Source organism: Cydia strobilella, chromosome Z (genome assembly GCF_947568885.1).
Source record: "Cydia strobilella chromosome Z, ilCydStro3.1, whole genome shotgun sequence".
In the NCBI taxonomy this organism is placed as follows: domain Eukaryota; kingdom Metazoa; phylum Arthropoda; class Insecta; order Lepidoptera; family Tortricidae; genus Cydia; species Cydia strobilella.
Genome location: NC_086068.1, coordinates 15,504,679 through 15,530,054, shown reverse-complemented (window position 1 = coordinate 15,530,054; position 25,376 = coordinate 15,504,679). Strand labels below are relative to the sequence as shown.

The following is a 25,376-nucleotide window of genomic DNA, read 5'->3' as shown; positions in this document are numbered from 1 at the left end:
AAAAATGAAGTTGTGAGAGGTGGGGAGTGAAGCTATAAGGCCAGTCCAGACGAGTTGATGATATCAAACGATTTGATCAGAAAAGAAATTGGTAGGTATAGTTTGTTAAAGGACTGTCTCATTTCGGGCGTTGAGGGAGAGAGTCATACTGTCTTTGTCTTGCACTGGTGCTGGCGCCCAGAAGAAGGGGATGAGTGTAGTTTTTTTTGTTCATATTTACTGACAATATTTGCTTGACCAACTTTATATATACTATAGGGCCTTATTCATAAACGTCTACTAAAGTTGAGACGCCGCTAATAATCGTTTGTCCCTTTCCATCATACTAATACGTCGAAAGGGACAAATGATTATTAGCGGCTTGTCAACTTTAGCAGACGTTTATGAATAAGGGGGTATGTCGATACTCTGTGGTCGTCCCGTACTCAGCCTGCTCCACACTCGCGTTCGCGCCTTCGCGCCGTGATTCGCGCACGAGTGTGGAGGACCCTTAATATTGCGCAATAAAATTGGTCTTGATTCTGCAAGTACTGCTTTGGTTAAAAATTAAAAAAAAAAACGTCTTTTATTGCCAACCAACCAGCTCAACCACCAGTTCCAACATAATTAAAAAAAGGGCGTCAAGGCGAACAAATTGTTTCGATAGAGTAGTTTCCGTGAAATGTGCAATTCACATTATTTTGAACGTAGACAGAAACGCTAAAATTTAATTGCAATGTTAATTTTTTTGAAAAGGAAGTAAAGATGACATACGTCACATAATGTAGTATCGTGTCGAATAGGAAAAAGTTGCTAGTCGTGATGTTAAGGAGGCGGAATGGGTGATGGTTGATTTATATTCTGGTTTAAATGTGAATAGTTATAGGTCAGATAGCAATATAGGCGGTAGAATAGGTGTTTCGGTATGTGGAACAGTCAGGCCGTGTTATGAATAAGGAATCATTGTTGGCTCGAGCTGCCGAGGAGCGGGAGCGTATCTTTGAACGGTACGAAAGGGGTCGGGAGAATCTCGCCGGACAGATAGACCCTTGGGAGGATCCAGAATATGAGACATACCATAAAACTGACAGGTGAGTTTAGTACAGTAATAAAGTGGAAGAGAAGTATTGGGATTAATTAACCATTTTGTCTTCAATAAATGCAAGCACATTGTATAAATGATACTGCTACTGCCCAAAACATTTTCAAATGACATTTCAGTATTATTGTTTAGGACAAAACATTAATCTCAGGTGGAATTTTTGAATAAATTAAAGTCCAATCTAAAAGTCTAATGTTAATGTTAACTTTATTTACTTCTCTTAGTATAGATTTAAAAAAAAATGTAATTCTGGAAGAGCGAGGTCTCCTGATATAGGTACTTCATACCTAATAGGAGGACTCGACCACTATGTATTTACCAACTAAGATTGAAATGAAATAAATTATTATCTTAATTATTATCTTATCTTATCTTATCTTAATCTAAAAGGTTGTTGTGTTGACAAGAACATCTACTAATACTTATTTAAGTATCTGTTCTATTTGATCATTTAATTTAAGTTATAAGGTTAATATATTGGTATGTTAACAGGAAACCAGTAAATATCAAGTACAAAACAGGAATAAGAACTGGCAGTGTGACATGATAACATTATTCTTGATATTGATACGTATACAGTTAGTGGCAGAGATAGTTGACCCACCCTCACTATATTATTATTAATTTTATTTTATAACACTTACATCTTGTACATATCACCTGGTTTTTGTTATGCTACATATTGTAGTGTCTACACTCTACACAGTGGGATGGAATCTGTTCACAATATAGTAGTAGTGTTAATAAATAGCTGATTTGAAAGATATATTGAATTTTTGGATATTAATCCTAATTAAACATTTTAGCTATTACTATGAAATTTCATTCTTTTCAGAAACAGTAAAGAACCAAAAAAGTTACTAAATCTAATTGTTTTTATTTAGTATAATGTGTGACTAGTTATTTGCTTCGTCTTTCAATAATTTAATTGTTTTCACTAGGTGATAGAGAAAAACAGGCAAGACTGCACTGTATGAATTGCCAGTCAGTTTGTAAAGCCCATCAAGTTATTGTAGATTTGGAAGACCGTCTGGAATGTCTTCTCAACATAGCTCACGCCACATTTGCATAGTGTTGCTGTGTGGTGTGGGTTTCAGAGTATTATCAGTATTGCTATGAGTATTTATTGACTAATATTTAACACAAATAACTGGATTGAGATTAAACATGAGTGTTTAAATCATGGTTTCTCAATATTAAAACCCCACATACTCCTATTTAATATCCAAGATGGTGGCAAAACCTCTTCATCATAGAAAAATGTCTCTAAAATAAGACAGGGATTTTTATTTATTAATGTCACCTCCTATTTGGGTATGCAGCAACACCATTATGATCACTGAGTAAATCCTGGGATTGCACACCCCAGTTTTATTTATTAATGTAACCTCCTATTTGGGTATGCAGCAACACCATTATGATCACTGAGTAATGCCTGGGATTGCACACCCCAGTTTTATTTATTAATGTCACCTCCTATTTGGGTATGCAGCAACACCATTATGATCACTGAGTAATGCCTGGGATTGCACACCCCAGTTTTATTTATTAATGTCACCTCCTATTTGGGTATGCAGCAACACCATTATGATCACTGAGTAATGCCTGGGATTGCACACCCCAGTTTTATTTATTAATGTCACCTCCTATTTGGGTATGCAGCAACACCATTATGATCACTGAGTAATGCCTGGGATTGCACACCCCAGTTTTATTTATTAATGTCACCTCCTATTTGGGTATGCAGCAACACCATTATGATCACTGAGTAATGCCTGGAATTGCACACCCCAGTTCTAGAAACCTTGTTATAAAGAAATGATGTTACTTTTTATAAGCTTTTATTTAACTTGCCCTGTTAGTATGTATGTATGTTAGTTGAATCTTGGAAGCTAAATTTAACCTACTTCCCAACTTCCGATTGAGCTGAAATTTTGCATACCTACATATGTATATCAGATGACTATGCAATATTATGATAACATGTAGCTGATCTGATGATTGAGACAGGAGGTGGCTATGGGAACTCTGTGATAAACCAATGCAAGTTTTGTTTTGTTTGGGGTTGTTAGAATGATCTCGATGAGTATTAGTTGCCTGTGGAAAGAAAAGTACAGTCAGTGATAAAAGCGTATACCAAAAATAGTTTTTTTGCTAAAAACTTGTTTACTATGTGTTTAGTTTCACTTTTATTTTAATATAAAATATGGATGTAATAGCATGACTGGACATTGTAAGAAGTGTACTTAGTATACTCGTAATAATTTGATTGAATCCTACTTAAAAGTGGTAAATTGTCATCTATTAGTCATTAGTCTAATTAGTTAAAAGCTATGCATCGCAATGTGGTTACTTCTGAATGTTTTGAGCAGTTTAGTTTGTATGAATTCTTACTAATGAAAATGTGTCTGTGTTAAAAGAACACTTATGCTTGGTGGCAGGTTGTCAGTGATCTTTTGAAACTAGCGGTAGTTTTTGGAATTTCCAGCGGTGTCGTGTACCAAGGCTATTACAGTAGAAGCAAACTCGAAGGTGCGTTCAGATTCGGGGGCGAATGTGCCATTCGCGAATTGTTCACGCAATGCTTCCGCGCCGCCCTGCACATTGTAACTATGAAATACGCGCGATCCTTCCCAACATTGCATTTGCTAGATCTGGGCAACCTAAGTAGATTTTTTTTGCATAATAGTCGATTTCCTACTGTTTATATTCCTACTGATCACGCAAAATAGGCGCAATATACGACGTCGAGTTGCGGAAACCAAGCCCGCGAAAACCTATAACCTATATTCCTACTGATATTCTTAATTTAATGATTTAACTGTGAATATCATGAAACAAGGAAAGTCATTGGCATGTCATTTTCGTTTATGGTTTTATTAGATAAAAGACAAATTAAACAAAATTCTGTTTATGAACGTTATGACGGATGTATTGTAATAATAGTACGGACGGCGCGGCGTACGTATTCATCTACTACGTCATCTGATACAAGGATAAGCCCATGGCACACGTTCATTACAGTGATGCTAAGTTTGGAAAAAATAGTTAAAAAAATTAGAATTGGACGAAAGCACGAAAAAAAGTACCCCTTCCGGTTACAAAAAAAAGTGAAATTTACGTCATCTGATACAAAGATGAGACTGCATGGTGGCATCATGGAGCAATTTACATGTAGATTCAGAAAAACACTCGTCTACCAGCTCGCAAATGGCCGAAAGTGCGTCTGCCGGGCATTTAAAGGATTACCAGGGATACCTTTAAGTGCCCGGCAGACGCACTTCCGGCCATACAGGAACTGGCAGACGACTGGTTGAAGCTACATATAAATTCCTATCTGTTGCCACCAGTCTCATTTTCAAATTTCACTTTTTTTTTGTAACCGGAAGTGGTACTTTTTTTCGTTTTTCGGCCAATTCCAATTGTTTTTACTATTTTTTTCCAAACTTAGCATTACTTTTATGAACGTGCGCCATGGGGCTTTTCCTTGTATCAGATGACGTAGTAGATCATACGTACGCCGCGCCGTCCGTACTATGAGGACAGTATGCATCAATAAACGAGTTGCCGCACTTATTTGCATTTGGTGTAAATGAAAGATAAATGTAGGTACCTAGCACTAATAGGTACGAGTACAACTAAGAGGATGTTCATGGCAAACAATGTATTAATTTATTCTGCTTTTGCGAATGTTACTAAATAGTTACACATATTTAGCTACTTTTTTATTTGAACCCATACTATTGAACCCTATTTATATTTTCTAATGTTATCATTAACTACAATACCTTATTTGGGGATAGCAATGCGAATATTACAGAAATAATAAATATGAAACTGTGTTCAGTATAATAAATTGAGTCAAATAAGAATATATAGTTGGGATAGTAGGAGCTCATTTGACTTCATTCTTCAAAACAGTTTCTTAAACGGGCAAGCTGGAGGAAATCGAGTTTTATAGACGTTACTAGTATGTACCTACATAAATCTAAAATAACTTAATATCAAACGTAAATTATAATGATTTCTGTGATTGCGTTATAGTGGTATAAAATGAATTAGGTCAAGTATGTAGATTGTATTGTGGATGGGTAGCATTATGAACTGGCCATTAATTGGTGGTGACGCACTTTGTCGCGGGAGAGTGACGTGACTAATACTTTACTGCCTAATATCCACTGTCCCGTCGACGTAAAATTCACTGTTAGTCATGAATGATGATATTATCCCAAACATTGATTATTTTATTAGCATTATCCTTAATTTAATTACGAATGCAAACATTTCCAGATATGGATTTATCCACGACGAGCGGTTGCCTCAAAAAACGGCGCCGCAAAAAATCAACATAGAAGTCGAAAGAGAAAAGAAATGGGTAAAAATGTTAAAAAACTGGGACTCGCCAGCTAGCAAAGAAAAACTACACAAGCGTACATATAAAGGCCTGCCACTCTCATTACGACCGCGAATATGGTGCAAATTACTTGACATCAATCGAATAAAAACAGAGAAACTTGGTAAATATCAGGAAATGTTGAAGCTAGCTAAACAATGGTCTACAGAAGTCAGGCAGATAGACTCTGATGTAAATCGTCAATTTAGAGAACACCAATTCTACAGAGAGAGGTATTCAGAAAAGCAATGTTCGCTGTTCAACGTACTGTGCGCGTACAGCATGTACAACTCGGAGGTGGGGTACTGCCAGGGCATGTCGGGGCTGGCCGGCGTGCTGCTCATGTACATGGACGAGGAGGACGCCTTCTGGGCACTCGCCATCCTGCTGTCTGACACCAGGTACAACATGCACGGACTGTATATCGAAGGATTTCCCAAGTTGACGCGATTTTTAGGCCATCATGATAAGATACTCACAAAGTTTATGCCCAAGTTAAAACAGCATTTTGATAAGTATGGGTTGGATGCAATACTATATTCACTCAAGTGGTTCTTTGTATGTTTTGTGGAGCGTGTGCCCTTCAGTTTGTGTTTACGAGTGTGGGATATATATCTTCTCGACGGCGAGAGAGTGGTTACTGCCATGGCGTATACAATACTCAAGCTTCATAAAAAAGCTATAATGAAATTGAATGATATGGATCTTATTGTTAATTATATTCAGGTGTGTATTTACTTTTGGATTTAAATATTAAATTACTTGGCAGTTTAGTTAAGTGGTAATTCAATATTGTTTATTTGCAGGTAAAACTACATAAAGACTTTGGTTTCGAGGATGATATTGTGATAGTAAATCTAGAACGTTCGATGGAGGAGCTCCGCCGAGCCAAGTTGGACTACCCGGGTCCGCCGCCGCCCAGCGAACTGCCGCAGCGGCCGCTCGGCGTGTTCGTGGAGCCCGACGACAAGTCCAAGATCGGGCAGCGCGCCGACACCTTCTCCGATACCGAGAAACAAGCCAGAGCCACTGTGATATTAAGGTACAAAATTCCTGCAACAGTCTTCTAGTGGTAGAAGCACTGAGCCACTCGTAATGTGAGGTGAGGTAATGCGAGTCATGACCACAGATGCATGAATTACACTCTAAACCTGTACCTACCACGGCATTATGCCATTTCTGAATTCAAATGGGACCGGCTAAAGTGCCCAAGTCGACTGTAGTTATCTACACTAGTTATTAACTATTTCAAGTACCTACTATACAACGAATTATATTCAGGTGACAGGAAGCGGCAGATGTAGTTAACAAAGTGTTGCGAGACTATCATCTCGTATATTTTATGGTTTTGTGAGCAGGCCCAGATAAAAGGGTCACTAAGCCCAATTATTGCGAAAAATTTATCCGTTTTAGTAAAACAAAATACCGTAATAGACGCTTACTTCTAACCTATTTGCAACACCGTATTCCATGATTATAGGTTGACATTTTGTTAAAAAAGAAGAAAAGACGTAACTCCTGCTTCCCAAACCTGAATATGGATTAATTTACCAAGGTTATTGAGGCAACTTACTGACTCTCGTCAAGTCAATGTTTGATCCACTGGATAAAAAAAATGTTATGAATCTTAGAGAACAAGGCCTGCTCTACGCGATACATAAAAAATAGTTTGTTACAGAAAAAAATTAAAGCTATTGGGTCGAAATTCCCTACGGAGGTGGTGAATAAGGCGTGCGTATTTTTGAGGCACTTCGCTACTTCATTAAAAAGCACGTAAATACGCAAGAGATGACAAAATCTAATAACCATTATGTTTTTTAAATTCGTCATTAGTTTGTCTATTTGATAATACTGAAGTTGTTTCAATAATATTTAATTTATAGTTGTTATGTGTTATTTACGTTATAACCGAATTTATGGCTAGACTAGGTATTAGTAATCAAACTATGTTGACTAACTGAGAAACTCACTGGTATCACAGACTTGAGGTCCATCCGGTCTCGAAGCAGCTTATGTTACTGATCGGCTGCCAGTACCTGCTGTTACTGCTGGCTATTATTGGTAGAAAATTGAAGCTGGACTTAATGTTGTTGCAGACGCGATAAAGCCGCACTGGAGCTGCAGGACCTCCGCGTGTCGCAAAGCGACACTGTGTCAGGTAATTTGGAGAATTTTCCGTACTCCTCGAGCACCTCCTCTCTGGAGAGCTTAGGCTCTGACCACTTTACGCATCTGTAAAACTGTGATGCGCGTATGACTACTTGTCCTGCTTTCGATGACGTGCCCTCGATTTCACCTAGTCGGTAAGAATTAGTCTTTCGCGTATTAATTCGAAGAATTTGGCACACTTAAAAACACTTTTGAGACTTGAGTCGTAAGTCGTGTACTTTGTAGAGTATTTCTGAAAAGTGACTAAAGGACTCGAGTCCTATAATAATGACTCCACCATCAAGTAGACTGTAGTCTTGTAAACCCAGTCAAGTCTTAAAATCGTGGACTCCCATGACTCGAGTCTTTACCAACACAATTTGACTAACTTGAGAATTGTCTGTTGACACTGATAATCCTTAGTGCCTATCCATTTGCTGAGACGAAAATGCACGAGACGGAAGTGTCAGACGGCAATTGCCAGATTGGTAAAATAGAAACTTGCCCGAGTGGAACATTGACTTATGGATACATTCCAGTAGCGATTATGAACACCTAATGTATTTTAAGAAAAATACTCTAAAGAAAATAACCACGATCCATCGAAATATGCATGAGATATCTTTAGTAAATACTTGCCAGAATTAGATAAAAATTTGTTGCAAAGTTCTAGCTATGATGAAGATCGAATGGCATAGGTACTGACACTACCAACAATCATTCCTTTTAATTTTAATTTACATATTTAGATTATATAAACTAAAGTGCACTGCATGCTTGCCTCTATAAAACCTACTAGATGTTTTGTTTGAGTTTTTATGTCAGGTTGGTTTGGTAGTGAAGTGACTACTGGGTACTGGGGCATTGCGCGTAGTGATGGGAAATTGCCGAGAATATTTCCGATTGAGAGAATATTCTCGGAAATGTTACGGAAACATTTCCAAAACTGGCAATTTATCTAAAAGCGCGTGTTTTTTGGATAGAAACTAGATTTTTTTAATGATGAAATATTTTAGAAATACAAGGTTCCTTATCCTTACGTTGAAACCAGCATCATTTCACTTGAATTTCATTAATTTTTCGTAAATTTCCATAAATTGCCGTAAAATTCTCATAAATTGCAAGGAAATTTCCTTGGTAATTTATGTTTTATTTTGGAAATATGGTGTATACATAACATTTATATACGTTGTTTCTCGCAAAAAAATGCTTAAAAAATGCATTTTAGTGATTGACATATATTTAAGTGCTAGTTTTGTTAAATCAAATTATAACTGCATGTGAACGCATCAATTAGTCCCCTCGATGAGACTGGTTTCTTCGAAAGTTCATTGCTGAGGTCACATAATGTCCCTAGTTACCTACTAACTTTTTTTTGGTACAATAGTGGTACCGTCAAAAAGGCATAACTGCCGTAAGTTTCTTTAGAACATACGCTCTTCTTGTACACACGTTTCCTTAGATTTTTTTAAGATTCTTAAATTTTATACAAATATAAGAAAGCAAAACAAATAAAGTTTAGCTAGAAAAATAATGAAAAACTCTAGGAAACTGTTGATTCAGGTTCATAATAATCATAATCTCTTAAGACTTTCGGTTCGATTATCTCCCAAAGTATTTATTTAAGCAAAAAATGATCTTAAATACCTTGAAATCATTTTTAAAACCCTATTGAATGATGGGGCACTAATATATGTACGTTAATTTTTCTATTAAATTTAAATTTTCAAAATATTCTATCCCTAACTTAGAAACCGTTTTAGGTATGTATTATATATTCCATTTGTAATATTACTAAGTAACTCTTTTGTCAGCTCTACTCACTAAGAAAAGTACAATATAATCATCAAAAAAATGTAAATTTCCCTATTTTTCACGTCAGGAGAATATTGCGGAAACATTCTCAGTAAATTACGTTACCGAAAGTTTTCCATAAAGGAAACTTTCCGCTCGCCCATCACTTATTGCGCGCCAAGCGGGCAGCGAAAATAATCTCAGCTTATACAATTTCCTAATATTTGGAATAGTTCTACTACTCGATGTCCTTTTTAATTTATTTTTATTAGCCAATTTTATTTTTTTCCAAATCGGAGGAGTGCCTTTTTCAAACGCTGATACTCGTACAGCTATTATTAAATAAATTGAAAAATAAGCTTAAATAATATTGCATTTTATACAATTCTGATTGGTGTTTTTCTCAGTTATAAAACTTTTAGTTTTTTTCATACGAAAAACCGAAAATAATAAGTTTACATCGAATTTATATAAACTTCGGTTTAAAGATTATTTATTCTTATCAGAATTTGTACAATTCACTTAAAATGAGAACTTAAATATATACATTTTATTTACATATTACATGTCACAAAAGGAGCGACAGATACGGAGTAAAATTACAATAAGCATTTATTATTATTTTTCACCTCAGCAGCTCGAACAAGCCTACTTTCGTCACTCCCTGGAGTGAGGAAAGTGCGACTTTCCTCACTCCAGGGAGTGAAACAATGTAGCTTTTTAATTAAGTGAAGGCCATGAACTTCATACTTTTATTAAAAAAAAATTATTGTACGGTACGGTACGGTACGGTACGGTACGGTACGGTACGGTACGGTACGGTACTTTACGGTACGGTACGGTCGGTCCGGTCTCGTCTCGTCTCGTCTCGTCTCGTCTCGTCTCGTATCGTATCTTATCGTATCGTACATATTATAATACTTTTTTTTTCTGTTTATTCATTACATTTTAACCTTTAATATGTTCTCACTACTGAGGTGAAAAATTATGTGTGCAACACGAGAGCAAAGTTATTTTACATCTCGTGTTTTTGAGTCCCTCGCTACGCTCAAGATTCTACCTTAGAATCTTTCGCTTTCTCGGGGCTCAAAATAAACACTCGCAAGAAAAACCAACTTTCCACTCTTGTTGCACAAATAACTATTGCCGGTAAGTTTGCGTAAGTATTTGTATTAGGGGGTAGGTTAGTGGACAACATCACAACAGTGCGCGCAATACTCGTACGGAGATCGCTGTTGAAATTTAAAAAAAAACTTCATAACGGCGTGCCTGCTGCTAGCGGAGCATCTGCGGCATCTGCCCCCCCCCCCTCCCCCCCACACATGATGTCTCCAGCTTATTATTTCTCATTCCTATGTGAAACCCTTTTTGAATTGAAGGTTTGACTGGGTTACTAAGGAATCGCCAGTAGGTACAACGCTCAGACCGGCTCTTTTGCACTTTAACTCATGTATCTCCAAAACTAATGCAGATCCCATACTCAAACTTTTCAGGTATTCTTTATGAACTATAAGCTAAATTTTGATTTGAAATTTTCATTTCCGGTTTTTTGTACAAGCTTTTATCGCTGACTGTACTTTTGTTTCGACAGGCAACTAATAATTAAGGCCTGTGCCGAAAAAAAAACTGTAAATTTCAAACGGCTGTAATTTTATTTCCAAGCAAGATGACGACAGCTTTTTAACCGCAGTTAAAAGTCCTATTATTAAATTTTATATTCCAATATAATTGATTCTGGTTTTACGCCATGCGACGTTACACCGGTGAATAGAAGAGATCGCTGAAATTGAATCTTTTCCAAATGGCAAGAAAATTTTCAACTTTCTCCATGCTTGCTTTCGATACACTTAAAATTACCTCGAAGTTTCGTGCATTTAGTGCAATATAGTTATTTGTGCAACAAGAGAAGAAAGTTGGTTTTTCTTGCGAGTGTTTATTTTGAGTCCCGAGAAAGCGAAATATTCTAAGTTAGAATCTTGAGCGTAGCGAGGGACTCAAAAACACGAGATGTAAAATAACTTTGCTCTCGTGTTGCACACATAATTTTTCACCTCACTAGTGAGAACATATTACAGGTTTAAAATGTATTTCGAATTACACAGAATAATTCAGACAAAAAAATAAAATATGAAGTGGCAGTTCATGGCCTTCACTAAATTAAAAAGCTACTTTGTTTCACTCCCTGGAGTGAGGAAAGTCGCACTTTCCTCACTCCAGGGAGTTACGAAAGTAGGCTTGTTCGAGCTGCTGAGGTGAAGAATAATTTTGTACGTTGTCTCTTGAACAGAGGTCTCGAAGTGGCAGACCTCTAGGAACAAGTGACCCTAGGACCATCAGAAAGATTGTTTGGTAATAGAATTTGCGCCCGCCCCCGCATGCCCGTCATATTTATCGTGAAAAATTGGGGTACATATGCGGCTTAAGTGAAACGAACTATAAATAATCATAGTATATAGATTCGTACAAAAGTTAGGATTGGTTATTGTTGTTAGGGTTCTGGGCCAAGTCGAAAATCATACAATTTCCTTCGTACAAAAAGTCGTATTTTGTAATAGACGATGAGCAAAGTAAGACCACCATACGTCCTGCACTGCCGTTCTCTCGACTATTCATGGACTCAAATCAAGAGTGTATTAAAAGAGAAGGATAAAACAGCCAAAAAACTTTAACAACTCCAGCAGGTGTTGGGATGGTGCAGGCATATATGAAAAACAGCTCCGTAAAAAGCTGCCACTGAATGCGCTAGAAAAGATCTTCTTATCTCTCTTCTTTAAATTAAAAGTAGCTTCATATTCTAGTAACCCAAAATCCAAAAAATCATTATCAATTGCATCAGTTTTTTTTTTCATTTCAAGTTTACAGTTTTACAGTTTTTCGGTACATCCCTTAGTTTGTGTTGTTGTTATATGACAGAGTTTCTATGGCCACCTCCTGACTCAAGTCAAGTCAAGTCAACTCCATCATTAGATCAGCTCCATGTAATCATAATATTCTCACATGCCCACAGTCTCTCTGCTTAGTTTGTGTTGTTGTTATATGACAGAGTTCCTATGGCCACCTCCTGACTCCATCATTAGATCAGCTCCATGTAATCATAATATTCTCACATGCCCACAGTCTCTCTGCTTAGTTTGTGTTGTTGTTATATGACAGAGTTCCTATGGCCACCTCCTGACTCCATCATTATAGGTAGATCAGCTCCATGTAATCATAATATTCTCACATGCCCACAGTCTCTCTGCTTAGTTTGTGTGGTTGTTATATGACAGAGTTCCTATGGCCACCTCCTGACTCCATCATTAGATCAGCTCCATGTAATCATAATATTCTCACATGCCCACAGTCTCTGCTTTGCCTTAAGGTTGACTGGTAGAGAATGCTTTTGGCATTAAGTCCACCTTTTGTACGATATTTTTTTCTTTTGTGCAATAAAGATTAAATAAATAAATATTGCTTAATCAGCTCAATCGGAAATCGCTTTTTAAAAGTTTGTAATTAAAATCATTACTTATGATAGCAAAAGAATGTAAATAATCTTATATGACTTATAATTGTTACATATTTTCTATGACTTATTTTCCAATAGTGTTTTTCAAAAGACACGTCAAGAACGCTAACCTTCTTTCTAATGTATAAAAAGCACCATGAAACTTATTTTTCAGCTTATTTAATAATATTAGCTCTATAAGCGTTTGAAAAATGCACTCCTCCGATTTCGCCCATTTTTAGTGTTCCGTGCAAAACTTTGTTTTGACAAAAGGAACACTTATGGGATCACTTCGGTCTTGCAAATCAGTTAAATGCGTTTTTCTCAGAGACCGTTTTTTAATAGGGAATACATATTATGCGAAACTTTGCGTAGGGGGCGCTACTACCACAATCTGAGGGACTATCGTGAAATCAGAATAAAATATGCAAATGAATAAATTATTTAAAAGAAAATCGAAATTTCGTTATCTAAAATCTCTGTCACAAGTGTCACTCTTGCATATTCGAGCGATAAAGAGACAAATAGCGAAATTTCGGATTCACGTTTTCCGGTAGGTCCTCTGTAAACAAACCGCCTTGATGCATTAATGTCATATTTTATTATATCTGAAAACTTGTCAAAAACCTGTTAAAGGTACAGTCGCCATCAGATATATCGGAGCGGCCGAGGTGCTCAAATTATCTGAACACGCACTCTGACGCCTTGACAATAGAGGCGTGTTCAGATATTTGTGAGCGCCTTGGCCGCTCCGATATATCTGATGGCGACTGTACAGTATGTACACGTTACTCTATGGTCTACTAAAAGGGCTAGTGCTGCACTGGTGGCAGAACATTGCAGTAATACACCATATTCTTCACCACTGGAACTGATGCCAAATAAAGATATGCATAAATTCAGGACATCGAGTAAGTAGTATCAGTATCACAATTCCAAATATCAGTCCGCTGCCCGCTTGGCGTAAAATGCCCCTACTACTATCACTATTCCAAATATCAGCAAATTCTATAAGCTGACATTGTGTTCGCTGCCCGCTTGGCGTGAAATGCCCCTACTACTATCGTTCGTCGCTGAACCTCTGTACTCGTATGACATGTCAGCATAAGGTTCTTGTATTTCCCCATACAATAACCTTATGTTGCGCTATGCGCTTTCAATTAAAAGTATTTATTATTTAGATGAGTCTATTTAACCCTGTTGAGTGCAAATTATATTGTCTGTACTGTAAAAGGTCAGAAAGCAAAGTAAATAAACATATGAAATAGTTTTATTTAAGCATGCGGAGTTATTATCACAAACTGACATGGCTACTCTAACATCAGCGCAGCTCAGGTATTATTTAGTGCTACATAGCATAAATAAGCAATATTTTGTGGTCATGACAGTACCCGCAGTATGTAATAAAGTCTTATTATTAAAAAAATAGTATACGCTGTAAGTTGAAAGGTCACAATTCCATATGATAGAATATTACCGATACGACTAGTTAATAGCTGTAATTGTTACTTGTAGTAGGTACTTGTTATCTTGTGAAAGTGAAATCTAATACATGTGTTTGGATATTTGTGACGTTATTTATGTTGTTTATACTAAGGCGGGAGGAGATTGTTAAATTCTAGAAAAGACAAATTGGAAATTAAATAGCGCTGTGCAATGTAGCCATTAGGTTATTATACTAATCGTTGATTTTAAAAGTCATAAGAAAACCACCTTTAAAATGTAATTTGGTTAAAATTTATAGGTTATTTAAATAATTGGTCATAGATACTTAAACCGTAATTAAACTAAAACTTGTAAAATTAACACGTATCGAGCGGTGAACTAACGAATTCAGTTGCAAAAATATCTGCATTACGAATGCACGTTGCACGTAATAGTACATTTCGATGCTAGTGCAGCACCGTCTCGCCTGCGGCTCGTGGCAAGATATCTCGGTACTCGTGAAGTAATGACATTTCCGCACGTGTATCGAACGGCGTTTTTTAATACAGTTGCGAAAAAATAATAAAAACAACAAGTAAGGAATAAAAACAATATCGGATGTTGCCTTTGGAAACTTAGCTTGCAGTAAGAAAAAACACCTCTTCTTTGACAGGCGTTTCGGCAGCTATTCCTACCTCTACCTTCCATAGCTATTCCGTTCCATTCAGACAACTTATTAAGAACGGTTTTTCAATCTTCAATATTTAAAAAAAACCTGTTATAATGATGAAGAGGTAAGTAATAAAATATGAAATATGTATATTTTTCGTATTCTTACATTAACAGTAGGTTTTTATGTTGGTTACGACGTTTATAGGAAACTAATATTAACACTCATCAAGAAGTAGTCATGAATTGGAACAAGTATAAATTTAAAAAAAAAATTGGAAAAGTGAAAAGCACTAGTTCGCGAAAACCAACTTTCCGCACGCTAAACAGCTACGTAAAGTAGCACTTTTTGAGCAACTGTATTAAAAAAGGTAGTTTTGTGCTAACAAAGATAGATATAACTCCGTAATAGATGGATACAGTCTAAGGAAAAAACGTGCCTCGAAACTCACGAAAATTTGATTCTCGGTCAGATGCCGCCACTAGTTTTGGCCTACTCTCGTATAGAGGGCGTTGACGGTTTCGTTTGTTATTTTTATAATTTTAACGCATATCAGTGAAAGAACATGGGTCAAAATGATATAAAAATAATAAATGCAAATAAAAAATTATTTATCCATGTTTAAATACATTTTATCGTATTTTTATAAATCTTCATTTTTAGTTAAGTTCAAGTTCAAGTATGTCGATAGATGGCAGTGAATTTACAGAGGTTACAAAATTTACTATGACAGTACCGCTCTATCTTATTATATCCTCTTTGGTGCTAATTAAGCTAAAAAGGCTTTTCAGGCAATATGTGTAAGTCATCAAATTTAATATGAATTGAAACTACTCGTTCACACGTGCTATTCGTAGTGTAGATAGTAAGTAATAAACATTTATTTTACGAAACAAGGATAGGTAACAGCAGATATAGGTACATTTGAAGGTACATAGTGTGATAGTTTCGCTGGTCCGAAAAAAATCCTTAGTGGATATCTATTTTTGTCAATGCAGAGTCAAAGTTACAGAGCTCAAGGTTAGCATGGGTTATCAAAAACAGGCATTTTTTGTTTTGTTTGGGTAAGCTTCAATGGGGTTGGCAACTGTCAAAGGTTTGCAGAGATGGCGCCATCATAGCTTGCCCCTTTATCTTTGAGATTTGGCTTAAAAGGCTGGCATCCAAGGCATTAAAAAAACACAATTCTAGGGACTGACAGGGCAAGCTACGCTTGCGCCATCTGCTAATTATTTCGACCGACCAACCCCATTAAATAATTTTAAAATAAAACGGCCAACATTACATTCATATAATCGCGGATAACTTAACAGTGCTGTAATTTATTGTTGTAGGTTACATAGTTTTCACGTCAATCGAGAACTCGAAAGAGACAAGATTTCTTGTTTTTAATATTCAACTTTCTAGCTTCACCTATTTCCTAAATAAAATAGAACCATTTTTTTTTCTATATTTTTTCAATGAAGCCCAATCAAAAGTGTTGAAGGAAATGTCATGGGCATCATCATTCGACGCGAGAGGTATATATAGATGGCGCTACACGGCCCGGTACCTATATGATACGGTAAATCTGGTTGGCACATCACATATTGACGTTTGGCAAGTCAGTTACCGTTACCACAAAACATATGGCGCCCTATCTAGTTCGGCAGTCGATCTCGGGGGCACGGCTTTTCATTTTTTATATCTCTTCTCAACTCATGGCTGTAAAATATTTAGTTAAATAACTTTATGCATTTAGCTCCGCCTGCATGTAGGTCAGACTAGATTGTATTTTTTTTTATTCCTGCAATATTTTTTTACTGGTGGCCTGAGGATGCCAAAATCTGCTGATATGCAACTTCTTTTTTATTTACCGCAAAACTGCAATGTAAACTTTGAAGTCGCTGTTAAATTACATGCTTATCTATGATCATCAGTTAAGGGGCCCACTGATTATCAGTCCGCCGGACGATATCAGCCTGTCAGTTAGAACAAAAATTGGCAGTTCCGAACAACTGACAGGCCGATATCGTCCGGCGGACTGGTAATCAGTGAGCCCCTTTAAGGAACTTCAAAAGTAATTAAATTGAAAAAAAAAAAACGGCTAAGAGCATGTCGGGCCATGCTATGTGTAGGGTTCCGTAGTTACCCTTCCGTCACAATAGACTAAACTGGAGCTATTAGTATAGAAGATTGTTAACAAAAGGATGAAATGATGCTTGGTGCCTTTCACCCAAGTTAAACAACCTCCTTTAACATCGAATACGAGGAAACGAAAAAGACAAGGCAAATTTGCATATTCAGTACTTAATTAAAGTAATAGTCGTATGGCCATGATTTTTTACTTTCAATCGGATACTGCATGTCAGGTCGTATCCATAGCCAAAACATTAAATTGCAATTTTTATAAAAAAAACGTAATTTTTAAACGATTTGTTAATTAAAGTATCTCTTACTTTTGAATTTTTTACATTTTCGTTCTAAAACTGCCAATAGTCAACGGCATTACTCATTCAGCCAAAGAAACTGTTAGAGAAATTAAATAACAATTGTATGAGTGAAATAAGTAATTTTTATATTACATTTTAAATTTAAAATGAAAACCCATCTAATGTCGTAATGTTTAACTGTGGCTGTACGTCTTTTTACTATGAAGGGGAGACTTTTTGCGATAACGCAAAACGGCTTAACTGATCATGTTCGCTATATTTTTCATTTAATGCCTTTCTTAAGTTCTATTTCTACAATTTTTTAATATCTTTGGACCCATGGTTCAGAACTTAGAGGGTTCGGAACACAATTTTTTTTTTCGAAGCGAATATTTCCGAAAATATTCACTTTATCGAAAAATGTTTGTTGAGGACCCCTATTCGTTTTGAAAGACCTATCCAACGATATCCCACACTGTAGGGTTGAAGCGAAAAAAAAATTATACCCCCACTTTACGTGTAGGCAAGGTACCCTAAAAAATTTTTTTTTAGTTTTTATTGTACGACTTTGTCGGATTTATTGATTTATATATCCATGCCAAATTGCAGCTTTCTAGCACTACCACAGACAGACAGGCGGACATGGCGAAACTATAAGGGTTCCTAGTTGTCTACGGAACCCTAAAAAAGTGTAAACAGTCGTAGGAGAAGCAAGCTTTATTATTAAAATACAAGACATACAAGTGTAACTCTATGCTTGGCTGAGCCCACATGGCCTATAATGAAAATCGTACAAAATTACGACGCAAAAAATTTCTTTGGTCAAATTGTAATGTAATGCTAATGACTGTCGTCATACAATTATCAACTCTAAAAATTATAAGGATTTATATTTTCATAAATTTTATGCCTTTTTAGGGTTCCGTAGTCAACTAGGAGAACCCTTATAGTTTCACCAATTCCGTCTGTCTGTCCGTCCGCGGCTCTTCTCCGTGATTGTTAGTGCTAAAAAACTGCGATTTGGCAGGGATATTCTTGCTTGCCCGACATGCTCTTGGCCGATTTATATTTCTATGATTGTTATCACTTAGTGGCCCTTTGTAAGAACGTTTAGTGTACTGTACCTAATGTATTAAAGTACCTAACGATAGATAATGACAGCGAATTAAAGCGAGCCACGTTTTAAGTTGACATAACTCATGCCTTTATATTACTAATATGCTGATGATGTGACTTTGTTTATTAAATTGACGTGGAAACTGTTGTTTTTAGGGCACGTTATCAGTGTACAAACGTATTTTACGCAATTAAACATGATGTCATGTCTATGACGTTTGAAAATATGAAAAATACATGATTTGGCTGTTTTATTTAGAAATTATACGTTTTTTATTGTTCACTTGGGTTCAGAGTCGTGTTTTGCATGTTCTTGTACGATGAATTCGTTTGCAAACAAGTATACCAATATTAGTGGGTACTTACCTCATAACTTTAGTAACATAATTACGAATGATGCGTTAAGATGTATATGCACTAGCAAAGTAATATTTGGTGATACGGCGGTGGGTTTATGTTGTTATTAACGCTTACGGTCCGCATTTAACACGCTGTTTTAAGATATGAGGAGAATGTAACCGTCGTGTGCTCGTGTGGTTATATTGAGAGTTTAATCGCTTCCCAAGCCGCGCTTGGCCGCACTCCTCATATCTTGCATCTTGCATTGTTTGCGCTAACTTCATAACGCTACTTTCGCATAAACTTTTTATCACGCTCGTACTTCGTTATTTCCCAAGCACTTTAAACAATGTTTTCTTTTTACAAACTTCACAACAAATCTTAGTATTACCTAATGATAATGATAAAAGAAATGGTTTGTTCTGTTTGTGGTGTTGAATCTCTGCTCACACTGAGTGCCGTCACTGTCCACTGATCGTTTTACATAAACCCACCCCTATCGTCCATTCTTAATACGCATTCAAATGTAGCAATAACATTATGTGTTTTATTTAATTTATCTTTAAGTAACTTTAGTAAGAAATAAAAATCATCGGCTTCAAGAAGCGAAGCGATATAGTCAACCATAAATATAATAAATATGTATATTGTAATTGAAATGTATATACATTGTATGAATATTTGCTCCTCGAGTTATGGCCACATGGGACCATTATGCAGTGCTCGCTGAAAATTAAACACATTTAGAGTAAATTTCATGTTTTCGTTTTATTTTTAGTTTTGCCGCCGGTGGTGATCTGAGGAATACAAATAAATAAATGAAATAAAAACACATTACAGTAACATATAATTAAGTGGTACGTGATATTACAAACTTTATTAGATATCACATACATTTGTAGCAAGCCCACACTTAATTTGACGCTTATTGTTATTTACCTTATTTTACATAAGGCGTTAACTTTTTAAACATTACATGTGCTTTCCGAAAACCAAGTGCATTTAAGCGAGACTTAATTATATTTAATTCTGTGCCACGTTCACAATATAAAAATCACCCACCCGACCAAACTGTTTTTTGTCAGTATCATATGTTATAGAGTGTGAGTGGTGTAGTATTCTTGTAGGATTGAATGGATGTGCTTTTGTCCCCCAGAGCGCTCGCAAGCCGTCCCCCTCCGCACCTCCCTGGCCTCCGTCGACATCCACCTCGACCCACGCTCCCCTGTACTAGGCACCAGCAACTCTTTTCCCGCCAAATCACCCAGTTACCTATTTATAAGAAAAAAACGGAAGACTAGAAAGCACAACTACATAAATTTGTAACGTTATTGTAAATAGTGTATACAATAAATATATTTCATAATGTTATCTAATGTGTTTTCCGTCGTTTTGAGGAGCCAAGTATGAGCAGAGATTTTCATTACACTCATTACGTAATGCATGTGCATCGGCAGTCGGCACAGTTTGGTTTGCTTGAGAATGTGAGTGTTTGTAAAGAACGTGAGGTAAGTTTTTATTTACATTTCATTTTGCATGTAATTTGGTACATCGATTTTAAAGCTGCAATTTTAACATGTTAACTCTCCATCGAATCGGCGTCACTACGATTTACGTTAATATATCGTTTAACTAAAATAACAGGAAACGGAAGTCACTTCCATCACTTACTTGGTATACCTAATAGTATAGACAATTACTTGTAATCCAGTAGAGAATGTACTATCAAAAACTAGTCCTTTAGGGTTATATTCGCCCAAATCTAAAAATTCAGAAATTTTCGCGGTTTTTTTTTTCGGTTTTTAACAAAGTTGCGTTCGGCGCTCGAGGTCTCAAACTTGGATTATTCATTGGGCCAACAAGTCTGCAAAAAATCAAAACTACCGGATTTGACGCAAACGCTAATGTATAAAGTTACTAGGTATGTGTAGTATTGTGCCTGAGCAGGATTTTTACAACGTGGGCCCTGTTTCACCGCAGTGTCAATTGTCACCTAATATTGACAATTCGCTGTTAATTGATGGCCCAACAAATGCCCAACAAACAATTATTGACGTGGTACCGTCATTATTTATTGACCCGGAAATGTACAGAAAATTGTCAGTGTCAGATGTCAATTGTCAGCGCGGTGAAATTGGCGCCAGGATAGTAAATACGCCCCTGTGACAGATAACGTTTTGCCTTAATTTTGTTTAAGACTTTATAAAACTGACAATCATGGTTTCAGGCTCGTAATTTAGTTATTTACTTATCAAATCAAAACGATAAGGTATGTTAGGTATAATCAGAGAGTTAACGTGGTGAATTGTGAAGCGGTATCGTAATAGCTGCATTTATAGAGTTGGTAGTGTGAGTTGGGTGTACACTTGTACATTATGTGGGTGTTGTGTGACAGAGCACAGCGGCGTGGCGGGCGGCGCGCGCTGCGACGACTCGGTGTCGGCGCTGGGCTCGCGGCGCTCGCTGGCCGACACGTCGGTGACCAGCACGGCGGACCTTAGCGTGTTCTCGAGCGGCCGCTCGCACGCTCCCGACAACTCGCTCGACACGCACAGCAACGCCAGCGACGACGGCACTGGGTCAGATGGGTGAGATGTCTTTGTAGATGTAAGCGACCGAACTCTGGTTGCCACGGCTCCATACCCGAATAAAAGTATCTTGGAACAAAATAACAGAACAGTGTTCTTTATTTTTAGTTCGGGTGTACTTTCTTTGTACTGTCGCCATCAGATATATCTGAGCGGTCAAGGGGCTCACAAATATCTGAACACGCCTCTATTGTCTAGGCGTTAGAGCGCGTGTTCAGATATTGTGAACACCTTGGCCGCTTCGATATATCTGATGGCAACTGTACATACCATGTAGGTACAGCAAACTCTTACAAAAATACAAGTCAATCAATATAGACTATACAATTTTATTAAATGAATGCAAAACCGTGGCACACCATGTAAGGCGCGCTACTTGCTAGTGTATATTGCTAAAAAGCCGGTAGCCCACTACGGCGCACAGTAAACGTAACGTAAAACGTAACCCTCATAGTATCACTCGTGCGTTTGTCTGTCCGTCTCTCACAGCTAGGCTTGGGACTTTTGGATGCTCGCCGTGGTTCTAGAATCCACGGAGTCGCCATTATGTTAAAATATTTTTTTCGAAGTGGATAAGTACATATTAACTTGTATGTATTTAATTATACTAAAAACACCACACACAAAATTATACAAAATAAATTAAAATAAATACTTTAAGTAACAATAACAAAAATGTCTTCTTCAATCTAATATTATTCGGCACTTCTAAATCTCTGATGAGGTACTGGCATTTGGAATCAGTGTATCATAATCATCATCTATTACAATTTCATGTTCATCATTAAAATGGTAGTAAGAATGGATCATTATTATTTTTTCTATAAGAATCGCTCTGTGGATAGGTGAAAACCGCATGAAAATCCGTTCAGTAGTTTTTGAGTTTACTGCGAACATACATACACACAAACAGACACGCAGCGGGGGCCTTTGTTTTATAAGATTGATACTTAGGCGTAGTGATAGTGATACTAAAATGACAGATCAATGGACCAATTTCTCACCCAATCACAGAATGATTAGTAGCCAATTTTGTATTAAGTAAACTGTCAGATTGTTCGGACAACTTTGGGAAATCGACCTGTCATTTATAATGAATTCACAATAGCTCGGCGCGAATGGATTCAATGAGTGAATATAATTTTATTAAACGGGTCACACACGTATTTTAAGTGGAAGATTGCTCGACATGTTTCGCTTCGACGCTTCTCGACGTTTCGAACTTCAACGGGAGCACGCGGGCACGGTAGACGAGAAACTACCCTCGTATTCAGCATAAGGTTAAGGTTTTTTTTTTTTTCGTTCGTTCGTTCACACTGACCACCGATGTAGTACCTTAAACAGTTTTCCAACTATGAGGCACTGACCAGCTACAATTACGGTTAAAATTCAGATGACTGATTTCAATATATAGACTCCGACCCGTACTTTCAGCTGAATCACGATTTTTTCTTGATGATCTATAGATAAGCGCCGGCTCACCCCACGCGCCGCGCTTCTAATGAAGTTGATTTAGATATCACTGCTGCTATTAGTGCTGGAGCAGAAAAAAAAATCTGTGCAATGGTACATAATTAGATCTTAAAATTCTCGTCTTGAATTTTATGAACCCTTTTTTTTAATTATGTAACTCATCATCTTCCTCGCGTTGTCCCGGCATTTTGCCACGGCTCATGGGAGTATAGTAGTTTGTTAACCAAGGGTTGAAAGACACCCATTTCTGTCGAGGTAGTTTGGCAGTGAGAGCGCCAATAGTCCGAGACGGAAATGGTGTCTTGCACCCGAGTTAAACACTCTACTTTTCATGTCGAATGCGAGGAAACCAAACAAGACAAGGTAATTTTGCAAAATCAGTAATTAAAATATCTAATAAACCTACTACCTACGGCCATGATTTTTTTCCGAAGGACTTACTTGCAATCGGAGACTTTTCATATGTGAAGATATATAACCTCTAGCGAAAAACATTAAGATTGCAATATTAACGAAAACACACAAATTTTAACTAACTGCTGTAATTTTAAAATGATTTGTTAATTGTAACAAAAATCAACGAAACCCAGCGGGATTGCCTCTTAAGCGAGGTTTAGACTAGCATGCAAGTTCTTGCTAGTCTAAACCTCGCTTTACTTTTCAATTTTTTACTTTTTCGTTCTAAAACTCCCAATCAATGGCATCCCAGTCATTTAGCCAACATAATAAAAGTATTAAAAAAATGTAAATATTAAATTACAATTTAATATTTAATGAATGAAATAAGCAATTTTTATCTTATATTTTATTTTATTTTTATGAATATACTGTTATTCAGCACTATATGCTAAATAACTGTCTTTGCTCTTTTACGCAAGTGTAAGCTTTAAAAAAATATTTTTGGTGTTTTCCTTTTGGTTCCCTTCTTATGAAATCAAGTAAATACAATTCAACAAAAGAAATCAAGAATAATATATTTTAACAAAAACGATTCAATGCATGATTAGTAAAATTAGAAAAATTACCAAATGCTCCAGGCGGGGAAATAAAGACACTATTTTTCAATTTTTGCTCCCACCCTCATGGGACGGTGACGCAGAGGAGTACACCACTTTTCTGCACTAGAGCAGAAACGTATCACTTTCTGCGTACTTTTTAGAACAACAACCACCCACTTTCAGAGCATGAGATATGAAAAATATCAAATGATATTTCGTACATAAGTTCCGAAAAACTCATTAGTACGAGCCGGGGTTTGAACCCACGACCTCCGAATTGTAAGTCGCACGCTCTTACCGCTAGGCCACCAGCGCTTCGTATGATCCATATGTTATTAATATTAAATAATGGCGGCGGCTTTTTCAGGTCCGGTATTTGCGGGCTGAGCATCCAGCGGGCGCCCTCGACTACGCACTCGACGCCGCGCGCCACGCCGCACCCGCCCTCCACCTCCCCGCTCTCGGACGACGTCGTGCGTATACACGTCACCTACAATCCACTCGCGGCTAACCCTTCCCACCTTCACCCGATCTCACCCTCCAAGTACAAACCGTACTCTGAAGAACACCACAAACCGCTCTCGCTCGGCTTCTATGCGAGCAACGGAGCCAGTAATATGCCATCCGATAACAGAATCAGGATACAAGTGCCGTCCGAAGAGCTTTTGACACCTGTCGTCGACTCCGGGAGGATTATAACGCAACGGTACATAGATACGCGTTCTGACTTGTACGATTTAAAGTAAGCCACTAGGCCCACTAGTGTTTAGGTAATATTGATCTGAACTTAGGTATTATTTTGGAAATGGTCAATCAACGCAATATAAATATAGTAAATTAGAATCTCTTCCGATCCCTGAATCTGATCTTTGTAAAGTATAAAATTTTGTCATTGTGTGTAATTTCGTTGAAGCCGAATGTTTATGAAAGTTAATAGTATAGCACAATCGGATTAAGTCTCACCTCGAAATCCTTCCAATGATATGAAATTTGGTATGTATGTTAATTAAAGGTATCACACTATTTGACATTTGGGGACCTAGAGGAATCGCAGCCATCTTGGAAAATGTGTACCATCCTGGAAAAAATTGCGTTTTACTCTAAATATACGTTCTCTATGAAAATATAGTGTAAAGCTTATTAAATTCTACACAAAAAAGTTCTAGATAACTTTGCGGAAAAAATACATCTTGTTATAGAAAATAATAGCTGAATCCAGATTTAGCGCTTATACCCTTTCATATTCTCTTAATATGAAACTTGGAGGAATATGAATTCCACTTCTGTCTATACATTTGTACACGTTCTACTCCAATATCAACATTTTACTCGACTGCGACTTAAACAAAAAGTAGGGTTATGGGTTTAAATACTGAAAATCAGTACACCCTGTAGCTCAGGATACTGGACGGAAATTTTTAAAATGACATATCGGTAGATTCCTCTTGCCCAT

At 36.9% G+C, this 25,376-nt stretch overlaps 1 protein-coding gene and 1 long non-coding RNA gene across 4 annotated transcripts in view; one reads left to right on the top strand and one right to left on the bottom strand.

The window, feature by feature from the left end:
• The window catches only part of LOC134754495 (uncharacterized), a 400,626-nt gene that overhangs the window by 66,066 nt on the left and 309,184 nt on the right, over window positions 1-25,376 (bottom strand). The gene's annotated exons all lie outside the window — the stretch shown is intronic.
• Window positions 573-24,907, top strand: LOC134754255 (USP6 N-terminal-like protein). 2 transcript variants are annotated; one of them, XM_063690461.1, is made up of 6 exons: window positions 573-1,070; window positions 5,372-6,200; window positions 6,281-6,516; window positions 7,571-7,632; window positions 21,260-21,443; window positions 24,291-24,907. In XM_063690461.1, exons 1-6 carry the CDS (start codon window positions 928-930, stop codon window positions 24,667-24,669), a joined length of 1,833 nt encoding a protein of 610 aa, XP_063546531.1. In that variant the 5' UTR covers window positions 573-927; the 3' UTR covers window positions 24,670-24,907. The 2 variants fall into 2 exon arrangements, with proteins under 2 accessions (XP_063546531.1, XP_063546530.1); XM_063690460.1 differs by having other exon boundaries at window positions 21,260-21,452; window positions 24,291-24,886.